The following is a 20900-nucleotide window of genomic DNA, read 5'->3' as shown; positions in this document are numbered from 1 at the left end:
TCGAGCAGGAGATGGGGCGTGAACCCCTTTACTGCCAATCAGTGGTTGCCGCTGCCCAAGCTTCATCCCGGTACCGCCGCTCACGCAGCGAACCCTCCTGCTGAGCGTGGCGGAAGAACTCCGGGGCTGGAGTCTACCCTTTAGGAGTGGAGGGAAAGAGAACGGAAAAAAGAAGTCTAGACTTCTACTGAGGGCGAAGCTCTGCGCCCGCGCAGCGCGGCGGTGACGACATTCCTTCGCGCCCGAAGCCGAGCGTTGTCAGCGCGGGGAGGCGGGCGCCTGCGCAGTGGCTCCGAGCGGGCGGTTGCTTGTTGGTTGTTGTAGTAACGGGGGAAGCAGCAGTCGGCGGCGGCCGTGAGCCTGGCTGGGGAAGGAGGAGGGTGGTAGGCGCAGAGCGCGGTCCCCGCCGGCCCTCCCGGAGCCATGGGAAGATGAGACAGGTAAACACCTACGCCGGCGCGCTCCCCTACGCGAGGGAGGTGAGCTCCCGAGCCTGGGCGGGCGTCGGAGGCTACACTTCCCTCTCGGAGTCCGGGAGTAGCTGTTGGCTTCCGGGCGCGCTGGGCTGAATCGCTGCGGCGGAGTCATCCCTGTCCTTCCCTTGGGGAGCATCTGAGGATCTACCCGGGATTGGGGTGAGCCGGGGGTGGGGCCGAGGGGCTGATCCCTTTATGGCGAAGACGATTCTTGGGCGAGTGTCCTTAATCTTCTTCCGATCTCTGTGTCTGTACTCTGCTGGCAGCCTGGGACAGGCTTGCAAAACCTTGGAGGTTTTGCTTGTTTTGTTTTAATTTAAAGGACTTTCCAACATTTTGGGAAAGATCTAGAAATCCCTTCGGGAGTCCTTGGAAGAACGCGTTTGGGAAGTTATTAGATTCTGCCCATTCCGCTGAAGATCTGTACGGATCGTCGTCAGGATCGGCGGTTTTTTGGTCCCGATTACGACTTTACCATATTTTGAATGTATAACAAAATAAGATTTGCAGAGATAGACGTCAGATCGTTATCTCTGAGTAACAGGATTATGGTCATTTAAACTTGATCATTTTCTTTATCTGTAACTTCGATCTCATCCTTAAACACACAACACACTTGTACTTTTTACATATGCAAAAATATTTTAAGTTAGAGATATCCTATTTTAACGTCTATTTGAGATTCAAATCATAGTTTCTGATTTTTAGTAAGGGAGAATAATTTTTGAGAGTGGAAGGACAATGTTTTTGTTGGTTTTTTTTTTTCCAGCTACTTATGACGTTGATTGAGGAGAATATATTAATCTTTTAGTTTAGTGGTTGAATTTGTTTTAGTGAAATATGAAGGCATTTCAGCTGTGTGCTTGCCCTTCTAGTGTCTCAAGAAATATTTTCAAGGGTGGTGAATCTTGAGTTTTTATTTTTAACGCAAGTCAAGCTTTTCTAGCAAGGAGTCTGTGTTTTAGTCAGTCAGCCACCTATCTCAGACTTTCCCAGAAGCTAATTCTTGTTAGGTTTAGTATGTAAAAGAAAAGCGAGAAGCTCAAACTTAATAACAGCTCTTTAAATACATGGAGGACAGACAGTATGTTTGAAAAATATCTTGATTTTTGTGGCATAAGTGAGGCACTGTGATAGAAGGTAAGCTTCTTACCTAAATGGACACCATTTAGGTAAACGTTCATATTTATTACTTGGAAGATCAATAGCAATAATCAATAAATAGAAAATGCCATTGTGTTTCAAATCATTTGGCTTTCTTGCAGGAATCAGTGCCACCTAAATTGTTTGATCCGGTGAATCTGCAAGAAAAGGTCTCTGAGGCCCCCATCTGCTGACTGCATGACAGACCCTAAAGGAAATGCCAGTCGTGATGGCCCGGGACCTGGAGGAAACAGCATCATCCTCAGAGGATGAGGAGGTGGTAAGCCAAGAGTAAGTAAGAGCGAGCCTGCGTTTGACCCTTTGCCTTTAGAGTAGAAAATAATTCTTTTTTACTTATACCTTCTTTCACGAAGTCTCCTTCCTTTGGTGTAGTCAGACTCTGGTTTTAGTTTCTATCCACAGTCTAATCCAGGATTTTATGAGTTGGTCATCCTTAGCTATCTGAAATGAGAGAAGGTTCTGTTTCTGGGCTCATGAATGAACATTGGCCCTATGTACTGCTCTTTGTGAACTCTTGATTGGAGCTCCTAACATAGGAGATTTAAAATTTTGTAGATATGAAAGCAGAGGAGGTCTCCAAACTCTGTGAGATAGGTTATGTTATTTTCTCAAAAGCCTTTACAATGATAGAATGATAGTCTATAGAGAGGTCAAGTAACTTACCAGAGTAACTGGGGAACAGTACATTAGAATTCTGTAACTTCTGCTGTGCCATTGAACCACATTGCTTTCCCAAGTTGTTAGGAAATAGTCAGGTTTCTTGATTGTTGGATTGAATAAAAATGAATGATGGGAATAAGTGTAGCTTATCATTTAGCATAGATGATGGTGAGGGCCTTAACTGATGTGTCTCATTTAATCTGAAGATGTTGTTATTCCCACTTTAGTAAGCTCAGCCTTAAAGATCAAAGAACTTTTTCAAGGATGCAGAGTGAGTGATGAATTGAGAATCAGACCCAGTTTTCGTGGATTTTGAGGCTCTTTACCCTTTTGCCTCTGTTAACATTATTCCTTGACACAGAGGAAAAAGAGAGTCTGATTTAAGTTTAAGATTAGTTTTTAAGTTTCTCTGTGAGTCCTCTTGGATATGTGTGTGTTATGTAACTTGAAAAGTCAGGGTAATATCTCTCAGGCTGTTTTGTGGGGTTATGGTTAGGATCAAATAGAATGTTGTATATGAAATGACTTTTTAAATGATGAAGTGCCATACAGACGTTAAGGGATTATTCTTACTGGCTCTAATTTTGAATTTAAAGTACATTTCTTTCTATAAAGTAGAAGATAACATTTAATGTAACCAGAAAAAATTATTGAAGCATTCATAAAGCTTTAGGAAAGGTTTCTCATCACTGTGAGGTCATAAAAAATAAAAGAGATTTAGCATTATATTTGGGTCATTCTTATTCAGGATAATTAAATAGATAATTCCCTCTGGTCGCTTTATCTTCTTGTGACTTTTTGCTTTTTGTGTGCTGCGTCTTACCTATTTCACAAAATTTTTAACTTCTACAAGCATCAGTCTAATTTCAAGATCATCCTTTTACTTCATGGCTATTTCTTTTATTAGTGGGCTAATGAGTTGGGTCCGATGAGTATTAGGTTAAACTCCATGAAATTGGTGTTTTGGTAAGTTAAAAATAGTCAAATATTGACAATTCCAGATGGCAGTTTCAGATTTTCAACCTAATGTTATAGAGGGTGCTTGGTAAATAGTTGCCAACTGAGTGACCCACCAACCAAATGAATAAATGGAGACTTTCTGCTTTAGATCATCCTAGAGCAGGGATTCTTAAGGTTTTTAGTGCCATGTATTCCTTATCAGAATAATATTTTTAGGTGCTTAAAATAAAATACACTTCATTGCAAATAGTATCAATTACCTTGAAACACAGTGATTAAAATTAAAAAGAACTTCAAACTTGTGATATTGTAATATGTGCTCTTGCATTAAACAAGATTATTCATTTAAAATCTGGGAAAGTTAGATTTTATTTTGTAAAGACAGCAGCCTGAAGATTGTTTTGCTCAGTTTGCATAAGCTCATCACCCTGTGGGTAGTTGGGGCAGTCTTTTTTTTTTTTTTTTTTTTTAAGATTTAGCTATCCATTTTAGAATTGGGGGGGAGAGAGTCTCAGGCAGTTTCTGTGTTGAGTGCAGAGCCTGACTCAGGGCTTGATCTCATCACCCTGAGACCGTGGCTTAAACTGAAACCAGGAGTGGGATGCTTAACCAACTGTGCCACCCGGGTGCCCTGACCCTGTGGGGGTAGTCTTTGATTAGCGATTGTAAGTGGGGAATATTTGGAAGCATCATAGGTGTCTGGACCACCACTGTGATGTGTCACCATTTGGCAGCTGAATGATTGCTTGGGAGGAGAGCTGCCAAATTGTTGTCCAGCCTCATCATGCCAGAGGAGGAAGATCGTGACCACAGGTGATTTAGTGGCAAGTGTAATAACTACCGTTAACTTAGAGGTAGTGGTAAATGTAAATGATACTTTGAGATACCTGCAACAGCTGTAATATGGTATAAAAAATGATTTCAGACAGACTCAAAGACACATATAATGCTTTGTTGCCTATATTCATATTTGAGAAATGGCTAAATTTCTAGTACAGGTAAGTGAACCTATAGGTATAATTCCCTACCCCAATCCAAATTCATGGATTTCTTTTTGCTCTTCCTTTCAGACTCCTGGTGACTTTTGACAGTTAACGTTCCATTGGCTCATCTTGTCTTTCAGACACTTATTATATACATTAGGAATCTTAAGTCAATCTGATTTACACTTGGGGTAATGCTTACATTTTTAAAGTTTCAGAAGTTGTAAGTCCTTAAATCATCTAAGGGTGTTGATGTGATCCAAAGACGTAAATCCGTGGGCACCTGCTAGATCTCCTCAAATGCCAAAGCTGTGTAAAAGTATTAGTGCCCGGCAATCCTGGACTTTAGGGCTAGAAACTGTCCAGGAAATCCTCGTTTTGCACAGCATTACTTCAAATACTAAATTTAAAGGGGCTCTTTTTCTATATTTAGCTAGCGAATCCCAAATACAAATTTATGTATAGATGTGGAAGGATGTGATATAAGGTTTCTTCAGCCCCCCCCCCCCAAATAATTTCAATTCCTATCATAAAAGCCAGCTTTCCAGCAGTTCATGAACATATACATGGGGGATAAAAATATCTTCAACAAATGAGTATACAGTAAGCACTACAGGAGTTCAGAGACAGAAGGCATCATCACTGTGGGCTGGAGGAGCTGGGGGAAGGCCCCCCGGGGGTAGTGAGATGTCTTGGGCCTAAGTGTGCGATCAAATGGACGGAAGCGGGGAAGGCATTTCCAGTGAGGGCATTGGTATGAAGTAGGCCTCGAAGCTTCGAGTAATGTAGGCTAGGTCCCAGGAGTGAATAATATATATGCCTCCTGAAATTCCTTCTTAAGAACCAAAACGTTAAGCATTCAATAAATTGAACCTTACAGCTGTTCTACTTTGGTAATTAAGCATCCAAGTTTTGTGTTCATTCATGCCTGTACAAGCATATTTTCTTAATATATACCAGTTTCTGGTGTGAATGAAAATTGGAAGTCTCAATTTTCAGTTTCCTCACCATTTTGAATCTTTTGCCTTTAGCACCACCTGGTGGGAGCGTGCTTTTAAGGATAACAGCATCTGCCTGAAGTGTGTTTTGGTTGACTGTACTGAATTCATAATGTGTCTACCACATCTTTTATCTTTTCACAGGTTGCAAGTGGAAGGATTTCTCTGACAGGGATTTGGCTTTCCACAAATAGCATAGCTAGGGCCTTGGCTCCTCTCAGCCGTATATCTCTTTATTGTGTTCCTGATCCTTGTCAGGCATTTTAACTTGAAGCAGTAATCCATTGTTTGTAAATGGGAGGGCACAGTGATGCCAGTTTGTAGCTAATGCTAGATTGACAGCTACTTTGGATAATTTCCAGAGTTTCTGTCCAAGACTTTGCAGTTTAGGCTGCCTATTTTTTCTCTATCCTCTGACTTAGAAAAAGAGCGGAAAAATTACAGTTGGAAGAGATCCTACGAATCATCTGGCCCCCTGCCCACATTTTACAGGTGTTTAAGATTAAAAAGCAAGCAAACCATGAAAAAAAAATCCTTCTTGCTAAAAAAGTGCCCGTGACAAAGGCACACAATTTGTGTTTACTTTACTCACAAATGGGTGCTATTACCCAAGTCAAAAATCAGGAACAGAGAAAACAGGAAATGAACTAGGTATGGTGTTCTTTGCTTTTCCTCACTAAAACACTTTGGCAGCTCATCCCAAGTCTCAAGGCTGCCTCACTTCTCAGACTGGTAGCCTGGCAGCCTGTGCATTCAAAATGGGGATCTTTTTAAACTTGGGTCGGGAAGGTCTGACTTGACCCTGAGATTTGTAGTATGACCTTTTTTAAAGGATGTGGTCATGTGAGTGTTTGAGAGCAGCCCAAATTTTGGCTAAATGGATCTTATTCTTTTTAAGGAACTGATTAATGTAGGTTCCCGAAAGGTTGGGTTTGAGGTGTTCTGTATATAAAACATCACTGAAATGTGATCAGGGAGATGGGAGGGTGTTAAGAGCGCAGTCAGGTACTTGGGTTCAGGTATCTGTTCCCTTACTTATCCAGCTCTCTGATCTTGAGCAAATCACTTATCCTCCCCGAGACACTTTTTTTTCAGTTCATAGTACGGACAAGAGGATTAAGTGAGACAACATGTGAAGGCTCTTCCTTTAATTCCTGGCACACAGTAGAGGCTCAGGTCATTTCTTTCCCTTCTGGCTCCCTAGCACTAAGGAGGTTGAAGATTTCCCTATCTGTCTAAGATTGATTAAACAGATTTCCTGAGGCTAGGGTAAGAGCATAAAGTCGGAGGTCCTTTTCTGGAGAGTATTTTCTGGAAAAATATTGTTCCATTTAATATAGGCTTATTTTAAAATATGTGGTTTTAACTGGAGCGCTTGTATTAATTTTGGGTTCCTAGCTCAGAATCTTAGGATGGGTTATCAAATTGGCTTGAGAAGGGACTATAGGGCATAAAAGGATATATAAATTATTGTGGATGCTATATATTAGAATTCTTAGAATTCTTTATGTATGCTAGGAATTAAAATAAAAATTGTCCTAAATAATAAAGGGAATTTTCAAATTTCATTTTAAAGATTTTTTTCCCACGGGCCCCCATAAAGGGCATTTATTAACTCATATTTAGGAAAGACCTGATTCTGTAATGCCACGTTTGCTTCTCAAGATCTCATTTTTCTCATTCTTCCAGTGGGGTTCCCACTGACTTCCTCCTTTACCTGTAGCTCCAGGCTTTCCTCTCAAGGTCATAAAATGACAATTACACTTACATACCTCATTCTCTTAACACCATCCAGGGGAAGAGGCCATCTCTCCTGTCGCTGCTGCAGAAGAGAAAGAAAGGATCTCTTTCTCAGAGGGTCTCACAGTGTACCTTCTGGCACTCAGTGGCTGCAGTTGGTTTATGTGCTCATTCCGGATCCACTAACTAGAACTGAGGAGTGGAAGGCCCTGATCAGCTGAGGCCAACCAAAGGCCATCCCCGGAGCAAGGATGGAGTTAGTCATAACTAGAACTCATGCCTAAGAATGGGAGCTGAATGGTTTCCCATAGGACATTTGGGATTCTTGTTCCAAGAGGAGGGAAAGTTGATAAGCAGCAAAACACGGTGATCTGCTTCAGTCATTAATTCAGATTTTGAGCTGTCACTTAATAAAAGCCTTTCTTTACGGCTGTAGGGATCATCCGTGTATCATGTGGACCGGAGGCTGCAGGAGAATTCCAGTTTTGGTGTTCCACGCTGAGGCTATTCTGACAAAGGACAACAATATTCGAGTAATTGGAGGTAGGTATGGCCTCCCCCAGGGCGGGCAGGACTGGGCATGGCCCTGGTAACCTCGTCTTATAGAAGTTGGTATCATAGGTAAATAGGAAAAGGGCGTAGGTCATGAGAAAAAAACCACATCTCATGATTTTTTTTATATACTTTGGGATTATTTGGAATTTCTTAAATTTTCTGCATCTGAAATTGCTTTCCTTCTTTGAACTTTTTTTTCAAAATTATGTGCATGTGTTACTGTTATTTTTTGTGGTAACAGACACAAAACGAAATGTGCCCTTTTAAACATTTTCCAGTGTACACTTCACTGGCATTTAGTATAGTCTCCGTGTTGTACAACCCACACCACTGTCTAGTTCCAGAAATTTTCATCATCCTAAAGTAAACCCCATTTCCATTAAGCAGTCACTCCCTATGGTTCCTTACCCCAAATCGTAGTAAATTGCTCATCTCCTTTCTGTCTCTTTCGATTTGCCTATTCTGGATATTTCTTACAAATGTACTCCTACAATATGTAGTCTTTTGTGTCTGGCTTTTTCGCTTAACAGAATGTTGGCAAGGTTCATCCGTGTTGTAGCATGTATCGGTACCTTGTTACTCTCATGGAGGGCCATGTTTTGTTTATCCATTCTTCAGCTGATCGATCAGTTGGTGGTTGTTTCCACCTTTTGGCTATTGTGAATAGTGCTACTATGAAGATGCATGTACGTGTTTTTGTTCGAACACCTGTTTTCAATTCTTTTGGGTCTATGCCTAGGAATGGAATTGCTAGGTCTTATGGTAATTCTATGTTTAACTTATTAAAGGGCTGCCAAAGGATATTCTATAGTGACTGCACAATCCTACATTCCCACCAACGATGTAGGACAGTTCCATTTTCTCCACATCCTCACTGACATTTGTTATTTTCTGTTTTTTAGATTATAGCTCGACTAGTGGGTGTGAAGTGGTATCTTATTGTGGTTTTGATGTTCATTTCCCTGATGACTAATGACACTGAGCATCTTTTCTCATACTTCTTGGTCATTTGTATATCTTATTTAGAGAAATGTCTATCCAAAGCCTTTGCCTTTTTTTTTTTTAATTGGCACCATACCCAGTGTGGATCCCAATGTGGGTTCGAACTCATGATCCTTAGATCAAGACCTGAGTGAACTGAGATCAAGAGTCGGATGTTTAACTGACTGGTTAACACCAACTGGCGAGCCACCCAGGCGCCCCCAGGCACCCAGGCGCCTTTGCCTCTTTTTGAATTGTGTTCCTTCACTTTTTGTTGTTGAGTTAGAAGAGTTCTTTATATATTCTAGATACTAGACTCTTATCAGATATATGATTTCCAAATTCTTTTTCCTATTCTCTGGTTTGTCTTTTTATCTGTCTGTCTTTTTTTTTCCAATTTGGTGGGGGTGCACCATTCCTGAAGTACTGCAATACCAGGTCGTTGCGTGGAGTGGACAGAGCAAGCTCCTGTTCCATCTCTGTGTTCTAAAAATCCATTTAACATCTTGTCCTTGGTTAGAGGACGTATCAGATATTAAACTGATAAGAACAGATACTACATATGATCTTAGCCAAAAGGCCGAGAAGCAATATGTCTTTTTATCTCTTGATAGTGTTCTCTCATGAGCAGAAATTTTTCATTTTGATGATGTGCAGTTTATCTATTTTCTCATTTATTGCTTATGCTTTTGGTGTCACATCTAAGGAACCATCGCCTAATCCAAGGTCATAATCCCTATGCTTTCTGCTAGGAGTTTTATAGCTTAAGTGCTTACATTTAGAGCTAAATGGTCTTTGATCCATTTTGAGTTAATTTTCCTATATAGTATGAAACAAGGGTCTACATTCATTCTTCTGCATGTGAATATCCAGTTGTCCCACTGTGATTAGTTGCAGAGACTGTTCTTTCCCTATTGAATAGTCTCGGCACTGTCATTGGAAATCAGCTGACTATGGATGTATGGGTTTATTTCTAGACTCTTAATATTCCATTTATCTTTATGTTTATCTTTATACCAGTGCCACATTGTTTTGATTACTCTGTCTTTGTACTAAATTTTAAAATTGGGTTGTGTGAGTCCTTTAACTTAATTCTCCTTTTTCAAGATTTTTTGGGTTATTCAGGATCCCTTGCAATTCCGTATTAATTTTAGGATCAGCTTTTCCATTTGTATAAAAAGGCTGTTGAGATTGTGATGGGGAGCATATTGCCATCTTCATATGAAGTCTTCTAGTCTGTAAACATGGGATGTCTTGTCATTTATTTAGGTCATCTTTAATTTCTTTAGCATTGTTTTGTAGTTTTCAATGTACAAGTTTTAGAGTTCCTTGGTTAACTTTATTCCTAAATATTTTATTCTCTTTGATGCTATCATAAATGGAATTATGTTTTTCAATTCCATTTTTGGATTGTTCATTGCCAGTGTGCATAAGTACAAACGATTTTTGTATGTTGATCTTGGATTCTGAAACCTTGTTGAACTCATTTATTAGCTCTAATAGTGTGTTTGTGTGTGTGTGTGTGTGTGTGTATTCTTTTTTTTTTTTCCCCAAGATTTTATTTATTTATTTGACAGAGAGAGAGATCACAAGTAGGCAGAGAGGCAGGCAGAGAGAGAGGAGGAAGCAGGCTCCCTGCGGAGCAGAGAGCCCGATGCGGGGCTCGATCCCAGGACCCTGAGATCATGACCTGAGCCGAAGGCAGTGGCTTAATCCACTGAGCCACCCAGGCGCCCCTGTGTGTGTATTCTTTAGCATTGTCTGTATATAAGATCATGTCATCTGCACATAGGGATTTTACTTCTTCATTTCCAACCTGGATGCCTTTTGTTTCTTTTTCTTGCCTAATTTCTCTGGCTAGAATTTCAAGTACAATGTCAAGTAGAAGTTGTAAAAGTGAGTATCTTTCTCTTTCTTGTTTCTGATCTTAGGGGGAAAGCTTTCAGTCTTTCACTGTTCAGTATGATGTTAGCTGTGGATTTTCACGAATGCCCTTTATCATGTTCAGGAATTTTCCTTCTATTCCTTCATTTGGTGTTTTTTATCATGCAGGGGTGTTAGATTTTGTTAAATGTTTTCTCTGCATTAATTGAGATTTTTTTTCTTCATTCTATTAATGTGGCGTATTACATTGATTGACTTTTGTATGTTGAACCGTACGTACATTCCTGAGTTAAATCCCACTTGGTCATGGTGTAATCCTTTAAATCCTTTAAATATGCTGCTTGATTTGTTATTTTGTTGAGGGTATTTGCATCTGTACTCATAAGGGATTTTGATCTGTAGTTTTCTTGTGATAGCTATCTGGATTTGGTATCAGAGTAGTGCTGGCCATATAATGTGTTCCCTCCTCTTCTTTGGAAGAACTTGAGAAGGATTGGTGTTAATTCTTTAACTGTTTAATAGCATTCATCAGTGAATCCATGTAGTCTGGGTTTTTCTTTATTGGGAGGTTTTTGATTACTAATTCAACCTCTACTAGTTACATATCTATTCATATTTTGCATTTTGTATTGATACAGTTTTGGTAGTTTGTGTGTTTTTGTGTTTGTGTTTTGTGTTTGTGTTTTGTAGTTTGTGTGTTTTTAGTTTTTGTCCATTTAGTTTATCTTATTTGTTGGCATACAATTATTCTTAGTATCCTTCTATTTGTTTTTCATAGTATTCTTTTGTAATCCTTTTTATTTCTATAAGATCAGTTATAATGTCCTCGTTCACTTCTGATTTTAGTAATTTGATTTGAATCTTTTCCCTTTTTTCTTAGTCAGTCCAAAAGTTTGTCAATTTTGATCATTTCAAAGAGACAACTTTTAATTTCGCTTATTTTCTCTATTGTTCTTCTATTCTCAATTTCATTTATCTCTTCTCTTCTTTGATATTAAGCAGTGCTCAGAATTCTGGGGTTAGCCTATAGCTGTCTTCAGAGGTTACAGAACTCTCAACTGGATCAGAACTGTAGTGTGATACAGTGAAAAGAGTCTTACATGGATGGTTTCTCAGTCGCTGGTTCAAATCCGGCTTTGGCATTTACTAGCTGTGAGTCTGGGGCAAATCACTTAAACTCTCTCAACCTGTTTTTGTATTAGTTAGGTGGAGATAATAGCTAACTTGTAGGCATTGTTTATAAAGAACTAATGAGATCATTCAATATTTGGCACATAGTAGGCACTCACAATTTGTGCTATTTACTTGTTGAATAGGATCTGTTCTACTTTGATATGACTTTAAGGTCTGTTCTTGCCCCACAATAAGCCAGGAGTTCAGAGGACAGTGAACACCTGCTTCTGGGATTTGAATCCTCCCTCCCCAAAGGGTCCTGTTCTAATCCCTTTAGGAAGTTGCTAGGTTACCACTTAAAGGGATATGGTTCACTCATATCCCTGAATTTGGAGGAACTGAAGATTTTGCTAACATTTGCAAAGAAACTCCCTCTCAATATGATTGGAGTCAAACATCAAAGGTAGGTAAAAACAACAGAAGTAAATAATCTTCCCCAAACATACATGTTTTAGTCTGCTTGTCACATAAGTGAATCTCTGTATTCCGTGGCAATAAGCAGACCCTTCTTTTTTAGAATAGCTAGCATTTATTGGAGATCAGTATTCATTAGTGTTGTCATCTCGTTTTTCAAGCAATTCCTGTTTTTAGAACTTAAATGTCTTTTTCTTTCCCTTGACACGATCTTGTGATTAAAGAAAAAGCCACTAAATAATACTTTTTTTTCAAACTTTGTTTTCGAATTTTCTGTATCTTTCCGATTCTTTGCGGTTTCATGATTTTTTAAAGCTTTATGAAAAGAACAATTTTTAAAAAAGATTTATTTACTTTAGAGAGAGAAAAAGAGAGAGTGCAAACAGAGGGAAGGGCAGAGGGAAAGAGAGAGAATCTCTAGCAGACTCCCCACTGAGCACAGAGCCTGATGTGGGGCTCTGTCCCAGGGCCCTGAGATCATGACCTGAGCTGGAGTCAGACACTCCGCCAGCTGAGCCACTCAAGCACCCCTGAAAAGAACAACTTAGAATGAGTGTTTCTAGTTCATGCCTCAGATTTCTGAATTGTTAAATACTCTGGGTCTTTTTGTTTTCCCCCTCCTCTCTTAAATAGCTGACATAGATCTGCTCAGATCATAATCCTGTGTTTAAATCCCCTTGAGAAGTGTTTCTGGGGCATTAGGTACCTTCTGCTGATCTTAGAGTGTTAGATGCCTGCCTTGTTTTTTCTGTTATCTGTTAAATGTTTCATTGAATTTACTGTTCATATTTTTGGTACAGTATGATTTCATATACTTTATTTGTGAAATATTCCAGAAAGATATTTTTTCCTTACTATCTCCATGTTTTTTTTCAAAATTGCATGTACTTTGAAGATGTAAACGGGATTGCATTTTAGAGGCAAGAGAGATATTTTCAGTTTAAGGTAATCTGTTCCTAGAAAGAAACATCTTTTTATAATTTGCCTCCAAATGTGTCAGCTTCATAAGTTTGCATTCGTGTAGGCTCGCACTGTCCAATAGAAATATGATACAAGCTAGATATATACAAGTTTTCCAATGGCCTTATTAAAAAATGTAAAGAGAAACAGGGATGCCTGGTGGCTCAGTTGGTTAAGCGTCTGCCTTCGGCTCAGGTCATGATCCTGGAATCAGGTTCTGCTTTGGGCTTCTTGCTCAGCAGGGAGCCTGCCTTCTCCCTCTGCCTGCCGCTCCCCTTGCTTGTGCTCTCTCTCTCTCTGACAAATATATAAAATCTTTAAAAAGGAAAAAAGAAAGCAATAAGTGAAATTAGTTTTAATAATATATTTTATTTAATCCAAAATGTCACTTCCACATTTACTCAGTATAGGAAAATTCATGAAGATGTTTGACATTTAGGGGCTCCTGGATGGTTCAGTCAGTTAAGTGTCTGCCTTTAGCTCAGGTCATGATTCCGGGATCCTGGATCGAGTCCCACATAGAGCTCCCTGCTCAGTGGGGAGCCTGCTTCTCTTCTCTCTCTGCCCTTTTCCCCCAGCGCTCTCATTCTTGCTGTCTGTCTCTCTCACATAAATAAATAAAATCTTTTAAAAAAAAGATACTTGGGGCACCTGGGTGGCTCAGTGGTTTAAGCCTCTGCCTTCAGCTCAGGTCATGATCTCAGGGTCTTGGGATCGAGCCCCGTATCGGGCTCTCTGCTCAGTGGGGAGCCTGTTTCTCCCTCTCTCTCTGCCTGCCTCTCTGCCTACTTGTGACCTCTCTGTCGAATAAATTAAAAAAAAAAAAAAAGATACTTGACTTCTAGTATGTATTTTACACTGTAAGTATACAATCTCAGTGTGGTACAAAATTTTCATCACAAGTTTATTTATTTGTTAGAGAGAGGGAAAAAGAGAGAGCACGAGCACAGGCAGGCAGAGTGGTAGGTAGAGGCAGAGGGAGAAGCAGGCTCCCTGACGAGCAAGGAGCCCGATGTGGGACTCGATCCCAGGATGCTGGGATCATGACCTGAGCTGAAGGCAGCCCCTTAATCAACTGAGCCACCCAGGTGTCCCTCATCAAAAGTTTTTATCAGTATTTTTATAAACATTATAGATGACAAAGTAAATTCTTATGTTCAGGTTGTTCCAAACAAGTTTTCTAATAACTGAATTAAGTGTCAGTTTTCACATTTAAATTTAAATTAATGAAGTTAAATAAAACTTAAAATTCAGTTCTTTGGTCACACTAGTTACATTTCTTCTTCTACTTTTTTTTTTTTTAAGAGAAGTAGAGAGAGAGAGAAGAGAGAAAGGGAGGCAGTGAGAGAGGGACGGAGGGAAAATCTCAGGGAGGCTCCACACCCAGCACTGAGCCCCTGCGAGGCTGATCTGACGACCTTGAGATTGTGATATGAGCCGAAGTCAAGAGTTGGACTCTGAACTGACTGAGCCACCCAGGCGCCCCACACTACTTACCTTCCAGGTGCTCCGTAATTATACGTGGCTCTCGACTACCATCTTCAACAGTGCAGGTCTAGACCTCATTTTCTGACAAAGGCAAAGCTACACTGTGTTGCCATTGAAAGGGTTACTCTTATATTCTAAAAGTAAAAGAAAAAAAAAAAGTCTGTTTTATCTTCATTCTAGTTTCCCAGGCTATTTTTGTCCAAACCTCTTAGGGCATTCATCACTCCCTAGGTGCTTCTGTGCTGACAGATTATTGGTTCCTCGTTTGAGTTCACCCTGCTGCTGCTGGTCCTGGAATTTGCCAGGAGTCCTGGTGCTTTAGGTCGCCTCCTGATGCACGTGGGAGTGGTTGGAGAGGAGGAAATTCTGTAATCTCCTGGAATGGATGCAGTGTGTGTCCGGAGGCTCAGATAGCAGATGTTTGGCAGTTTGCTAGCAAGACTAGTTCCATGCCCTGCTTCTTGTTTTTATATGGAAGGAACTATGGATAAGGTGGTTATTTCCTGGGCAGTGGGACCGGCTCAGTTTATATTCGCAAAGCTTCCATTTAACTCTTGCCCTGGGAGCAGAGCCCAGGGTTGCCAGGTCTTTCAAGTGAAGCCCAGAAATTGAGATTTTTATATGAATTCTTTCAATTTTAAAAGATTAGCGACTAATTCGGTTTTAAGTTTAAAACACCACAAAGAATGAACAAACCATGTCTGCAGGCTAGATTTGGCCCTTGGGTCACTAGTTTATAACTGGTTATCAGCATTGTTGGACACAGAACATGAATGTGCGTTAAAATCCCCAGCAATCACACTTGCCTTATGTCATTCCACCCTGGTTTTCTTGCATTCCCCTTTTGAAACATGCACAGGGTATCAGAGTTGGGTTATAGCTAGTTGGTATGGATTAGAAGTAGTTGTTCACTGCTTGCTTGGGTCATTGAGTGCATTTTTTTCGCATTTTTCTTCTATGTTAGGAAAAGCAGGAGAAAAAGTATTAATAGCATTTTTATTTTTAAAATTGCTATGGGGGCGTCTGGGTGGCTCAGTGGATTAAGCCTCTGCCATCGGCTCATTTCATGATCTCAGGGTCCTGGGATCAAGCCCCGCATCGGGCTCTCTGCTCAGTGGGGAGCCTGCTTCCTCCTCTCTCTCTCTGCCTCTCTGCCTACTTGTGACCTCTGTCTGTCAAATAAATAAACAAAAAAACTTAAAAAAAAAAAATAAAATTGCTATGTAAAATGCATAATTTATGCATGACACTATATATTATGGCTTTTTTACCATATATTTACTTTTTTTTTTTTTTTACGATTTTTACTGTTTAAAAAAAATGTTTACTATGAGCGCTGGGTGTTACATGTAACTAACTGGTGAATCATTGAACACTATACCTAAGACTAATGATGTACTATATGTTGGCTAGTTTAAATTAAAAAAAAGAAAAAAATTTTTACTACGTAGCAACAAATGTCCTAAAAATTTTACGCTTGGTCATTGATGCAGTGCTTACTCCTACCCCATGAAGTAAGTACCTTTATTATCAACCCCATTTGAGAAGGGGGGAAATTGACCATAGAGAAATAACTTATTCACGATTACAGGCAGGAAGTGGTAGAGCCAGGATTTGAGCCTTTGGCAGTTCCACTCCAAAGACATATTCTTTATCATCTCCCTTTCCTCCCCAGTGCCCGGATAGTCATTCTCTGATTTTCTGCTTGCCTTAGTGACTCCCTTCCCCATGACCTGGCACTGCGAGGTGAGCATTGCCGAGCAGGTGTGGAATCAGGTACACTTCTGGTCACCAGCACGGATGATGCTTTTGGCTTTTGCATGTGCAGAAATGGAGATGTCAGTGGTCACGGTTATCATAATGAAGAGTCCTGATTTCCTTTCACTTTCTAAACATTCACTCTAAAAAAATTAAAAACCTTTAGACAAGCTGTAAGGACAGTACATTCGTGGAATGGGTGTATACTCTTGCCCTGTGCTCACCAGCTGGTAATGTTCTGTCATATTTCTTGTCTCTCTCTGAACCATTTGAGAATTAGTTCAGATACTTCATACCTTAACGCCTTATTCAGCAGTGTGTCCCTAAGCTCAGGCGCACCCTCCGCACAACCACAGTACCACGGTGAAATCCGCCATTGGTAAAATACTCTGGCATACAGTGCTTATGTGCATTACCCCTTTTGTCCCCCTTTTGATCTTTATAGCTGTTACTATTTTTCCAGAATCCAGGACTAAATCAAAGATTATGTTTAGTTTTCATATTTCTCTTCTAATCTCCCAGACTTGGGGGGGGTGTGTGTGTGTGTGTCTTTCATGGCATTGACATGTTTAGAGATTTCCCAACTAGCTGCTTTGCAGATCTCCTTAAGTTTGAGCTTGTCGATTGTTTCTGTGTGTTGAGACTCAGGTTTAAAAATTTTGTAAGACTATCACTTAGTGCAGTTGTGTCCTCAGTGTATCACATTAGGAAGGATGTGATGTCATTGTACTGCGTTACTGGCGATGGCAGATTTCATCATTTGGTTGAGATATTATTCACCAGGTTGGCTCATTGGAAGGGTGCCTTTCTTCTTTGTTACAAGCATTCTCTGGAGTGATGTTTTGAAGATGCATGGATATCCTCTTGCCCAGTAGTCTCTCACCCATGGGTATCCACTGATTTTAGTCTGAACTACTTTCTCTTATGGTTTTTGTAAAATGCTGATTTTCTATTTCTTTCCTTCTGTTTATTAGCTGGATTTTCTGTAAAGAAGAGCTTTCCCTTCTGTGGGCGGCAGAATAATGGTCCTTCCAAAGATCTCTACCTTCTAGTCCCCAGAACCTGATATGGCAATGGAAAATTGAGGTTGTAGGTGGAATTAAGGTTGCTAATCAGCTGACCTTAATCACAAGGGTCCTTGAAGTAAGGGGAGGCAGGGCACCTCAGTGGCTCATCAGTTAAGCGTCTGCCTTCTGCTCAGGTCATGATCCCATGGTTCTGGGATCAAGTCCCACATCGGGCTCCCTGCTTAGTGGGGATTCTGCTTCTCCCTCTGCTTGCCGCTTGTGCACAAGTGCGCTCTCTCTCTGTCAAATAAATAAAATCTTTAAAAAAAGTAGGCGGAGGCAGAAGAAGAGTCTGGATGCGATGTGAGAAGGACTAGACCTGCCTTTGCTGGCTTTGAAAATAGAGGAAGGAGACTATAAGCCATGGATCGGGGGCAGCCTCTAGAAGCTGAAAAAGGAATAGAAATGGACCCACCCCGAGCCTATAGAAAAGAATGCAGCTCCGGTCTTGCCTTATTGCCAGCTGTATCAGACACCTGATCTACAGAAATATCAGAAATATTGGTTAAGCTGCCAGGTGTGTGGTAGTTTATTTTAGCAGTGATAGAAAACCAGGATGCCTTCTTATCAGTGTGGACTCATTAGTAAGGGAATTGTAGTCTGTCTCTGTCATATTCATATCTCTGTTGAAATTGTCTTTAATTTGGCCGCTGAGATCCTTGTGATGTATCCATTTTTGAGCACTTTCCTCTTTCTTGGCAGAACAAGATATCCCAGACCTGTCTTGTGCTTTCCCTCCCCGCCTTGGAGTCACAAGACAAACTCTTAAGTAGGGCACTGTTTCTTACCTTCTACTCTGCGCCGAAACCAACACCTAGGACTCTGAACTGTTTTTCTTACAACAGTATTGCAAAGGCAACAAAATGGTTATTAATCGCTGGGGAAACCCTGTAACTGGGCTTTAGAATTTTGCCACAAGAATGAGAAGTATGGAGTGTCTGGCCTTTTCCTTCCATTTTCTTCCTGTGTCTGCTTTGCATTGTGTTCCTGCCAGGGCTGGGCAAGTAGCAGCAAGGATTTATGGAGATTTTCACATAAATTCATGAAAGGTGTGTGTCTCTTTCTAGAGGCTGAATTTTGTTCTAAGGCCTGTTCATAAGTTTCCGTATTATTCTCATTCAGAAAGTGTTCAATATGCAGTCCTTTAAAAAAGTTGTTCTGCACATGGGGTACCTGGCCAGTGGAGCCTGTGACTCTTGATCTCAGCGTCATGAGTTCGAGCCCCACACTGGGCATAGAGATTCCCTCATTAAAAAAAAAAAAAAATTAAAAATAATTGTTCTGCAGAATTCTTGGCTAATTTTCTCAAGCAATTTGTAGGGATGCATGGAAAGAGATTGCCTTTAAGGGGCCAGAATAAATGTTAGTCTTTGGGGATATGTAGAAATCTCACATGATTACAGACTTTTATCTTAGGCAGTGGCGACTATGCTTACAGAGCCTGGCAGGAAACTGGCGGGGACTGTGCAGAACTAGAGTGCAGGAGCCTGTGCTGAAGGGAGCACTGGTGTTTCCCTGTTGACTCTTGCCCTGGCAAAGACAGCTAGCCCAGGGATGCCGGGGTTTTCCAGAGGGGCCCAGAAATCTAGATCCCTCTAGTTTCAAAAGGTCGGTAATTCAGTTTTATTGAGAAATTAACACACAGGGAGAAATTAACAGACTCTTATCTGCAGCTTGGATCACCAGTTTACAACCTCTGGCCCAAGATATACTGGTAAGCAGCATCACTGCACACACAGGGCTGTCCAGAGCAGGGGTCCTTAGCCTTTTTCTGCAGTGGACCAAATGTGCAAGGGTGGGGAAGCCGGTGGGGTCTGTTGTCAGAATAATGTGTTTTTTTTGTTGTTTTTTTGTTTTTTTTTGTTTTTTAGAATAATGTGTTTTAAGTGGATAAAGAAATCTATAGGATTACAAACAGAATCAATTGTATTGACGTGGGATTACCAAAGTATTTCTTAGAAGCTAAATTTGTGACATATATGCATTTTTATTTGTGCATTAAATAACATGATCTCGCAGAAGGTAACTTCTAAATACTGTGAGAAGTGATATTGTGAGATAACCATAACAACTGTAAAATAATATTAAAACACCTAGTATGTGTAGGAGGCAGGGTCACAGGAGTTTGCTACCACTGCTCTGTTTTGTGCCTACATTCATAACTGCAGGTCATGTTAAATGTAAACTAGCAGTGGAAACGAAGATGTTATAACCCCCAGTGAACCTCACGTTAAGAACCCTTAGTCCAAAATGATCTGCAGCCCGCTCGTAGTAGCATGAGGGGAGCAGTATATATTCTTGAGTATAATTAAGTCACACAGTTTAGTTTTGTCTCTACAATTAACTTTCTGGTTACTGAATTTGACTCTGTGTTTTTCTTTAGAGCGTTATCATTTGTCTTACAAAATTGTGCGAACAGACAGTCGCCTGGTACGCAGCATTCTGACAGCCCATGGATTTCATGAAGTAAGTTCATTCTTACTATCTCACCCGATCTGCTCCAAAGCTGAAAATCCTAGCCACCTGACTCCTGGTTAACAGGGCAGCTCTAGAAGGTTCATGGGGCCTATGCTTAGTGATAATGCAGAGCCCACACTGGATTTCCGAGTGGCTTTGTCGGTTTCTCTTGAAATACATGGAAAACATTTTCACAAGATTTCTCTGTCTCTGTCTCTCTCCCTCTCTCTCTCCTCTTTCTCTCTTTTAAACAAACAAAAGCCCAAACATTTTTCTTGCTATGATTTTTGGGGTTGGGGTGGAGACAGACTTGCCCCTAAGGAATCATCTGATACCTAATTAAGATGCTTTGATTGCAAGCAACAGAAACAGAGTCTGCCTAACTTAAACCAAAAAGGACTTGTGGGTAAGGTATATGCAGCATAGGTAGCAGAATCAGAGGAAGGATTGAGAAGGCAGGCCTTTGGAAGGAGAGAGCCAGGACAGTCCTGGGGATGTGGAAACAGGAATCAGGACTGTCTCCTCAAGGCACTGCTACAGAAGTGACTCAACTCCTTTCACTGTCCTTGTGCCTTTCTTCCCTGAAGAATCACATTCTGGAGATAATATGGCTGGTTCAGCTTGGGTCATGGATCTACATCTTGCAGCGGGGTGGGGGGTGTGGGGGGGCGGGTAGTGTGACTGGCAGTCTTTTGAAACTAAGTCGTATGTTATTCCCCCCCAAAACTGGGAAAATTGGGATATTGATATCAAAGGGACAGGCAAAAATGTTGGATAGTCTTACCCTGTAGATATTTCGATAAATTGATAAAAGTCTAGTTGCTAGCCCCTTACCTTAGGTTGAGATTTGAAATAGAATATTTGAGGAAGTTCTGTTACTAGTTCATATCCTGTCCTGTTGTTTTATCTCCAGGGCCTAACATGGTACATATCCCATCATAGGCATCAAGTACATAATTGTTGAATGAATAGACAAATGAATTCTTAGGAATTAATGAATGGATGGCTGATGGTCTAAGTTGGTTTGCCACCACACGGTTTTAGTTCTGATCAGTACTTTATATCCATCATCTGCAGGGATATAAGGACACCCTGAGAAGGGAGTTGTGGGGTTGAGCTCTCTTCTCATACTTTGATATGCAAGAATGTTAAGAGACATAACAGACTTCTTTAGAAGGATTC

The 20900-nt window shown here is 40.6% G+C and overlaps 1 protein-coding gene and 1 non-coding gene across 19 annotated transcripts in view; one reads left to right on the top strand and one right to left on the bottom strand.

Moving 5' to 3' along the window:
• Positions 1-14: 14 nt before the first annotated feature.
• TTLL5 (tubulin tyrosine ligase like 5) overlaps positions 15-20900 on the top strand; it is a 284906-nt gene continuing 264020 nt past the window's right edge. For all 18 annotated transcript variants that reach the window (XR_006818747.1, XR_006818746.1, XR_006818744.1 and 15 more), the window contains exons 1-4: positions 15-440; positions 1742-1910; positions 7418-7524; positions 19645-19727. Coding sequence is in view for 14 of the 18 variants with exons in the window: in XM_046008989.1 (XP_045864945.1) it covers positions 1837-1910; positions 7418-7524; positions 19645-19727 (264 nt within the window). In the remaining 4 variants the exon portion in view is untranslated. The remainder of the gene's footprint in view (positions 441-1741; positions 1911-7417; positions 7525-19644; positions 19728-20900) is intronic.
• Positions 8920-9109, bottom strand: LOC123945164. The gene has a single exon (XR_006819078.1). It is a non-coding gene; the product is annotated as a U2 spliceosomal RNA (small nuclear RNA).

This window comes from Meles meles, chromosome 6 (genome assembly GCF_922984935.1).
Source record: "Meles meles chromosome 6, mMelMel3.1 paternal haplotype, whole genome shotgun sequence".
Classification (NCBI taxonomy): domain Eukaryota; kingdom Metazoa; phylum Chordata; class Mammalia; order Carnivora; family Mustelidae; genus Meles; species Meles meles.
The sequence above is the reverse complement of the archived record's forward strand: the minus strand, read 5'-3'. Positions and strand labels throughout refer to the sequence as shown.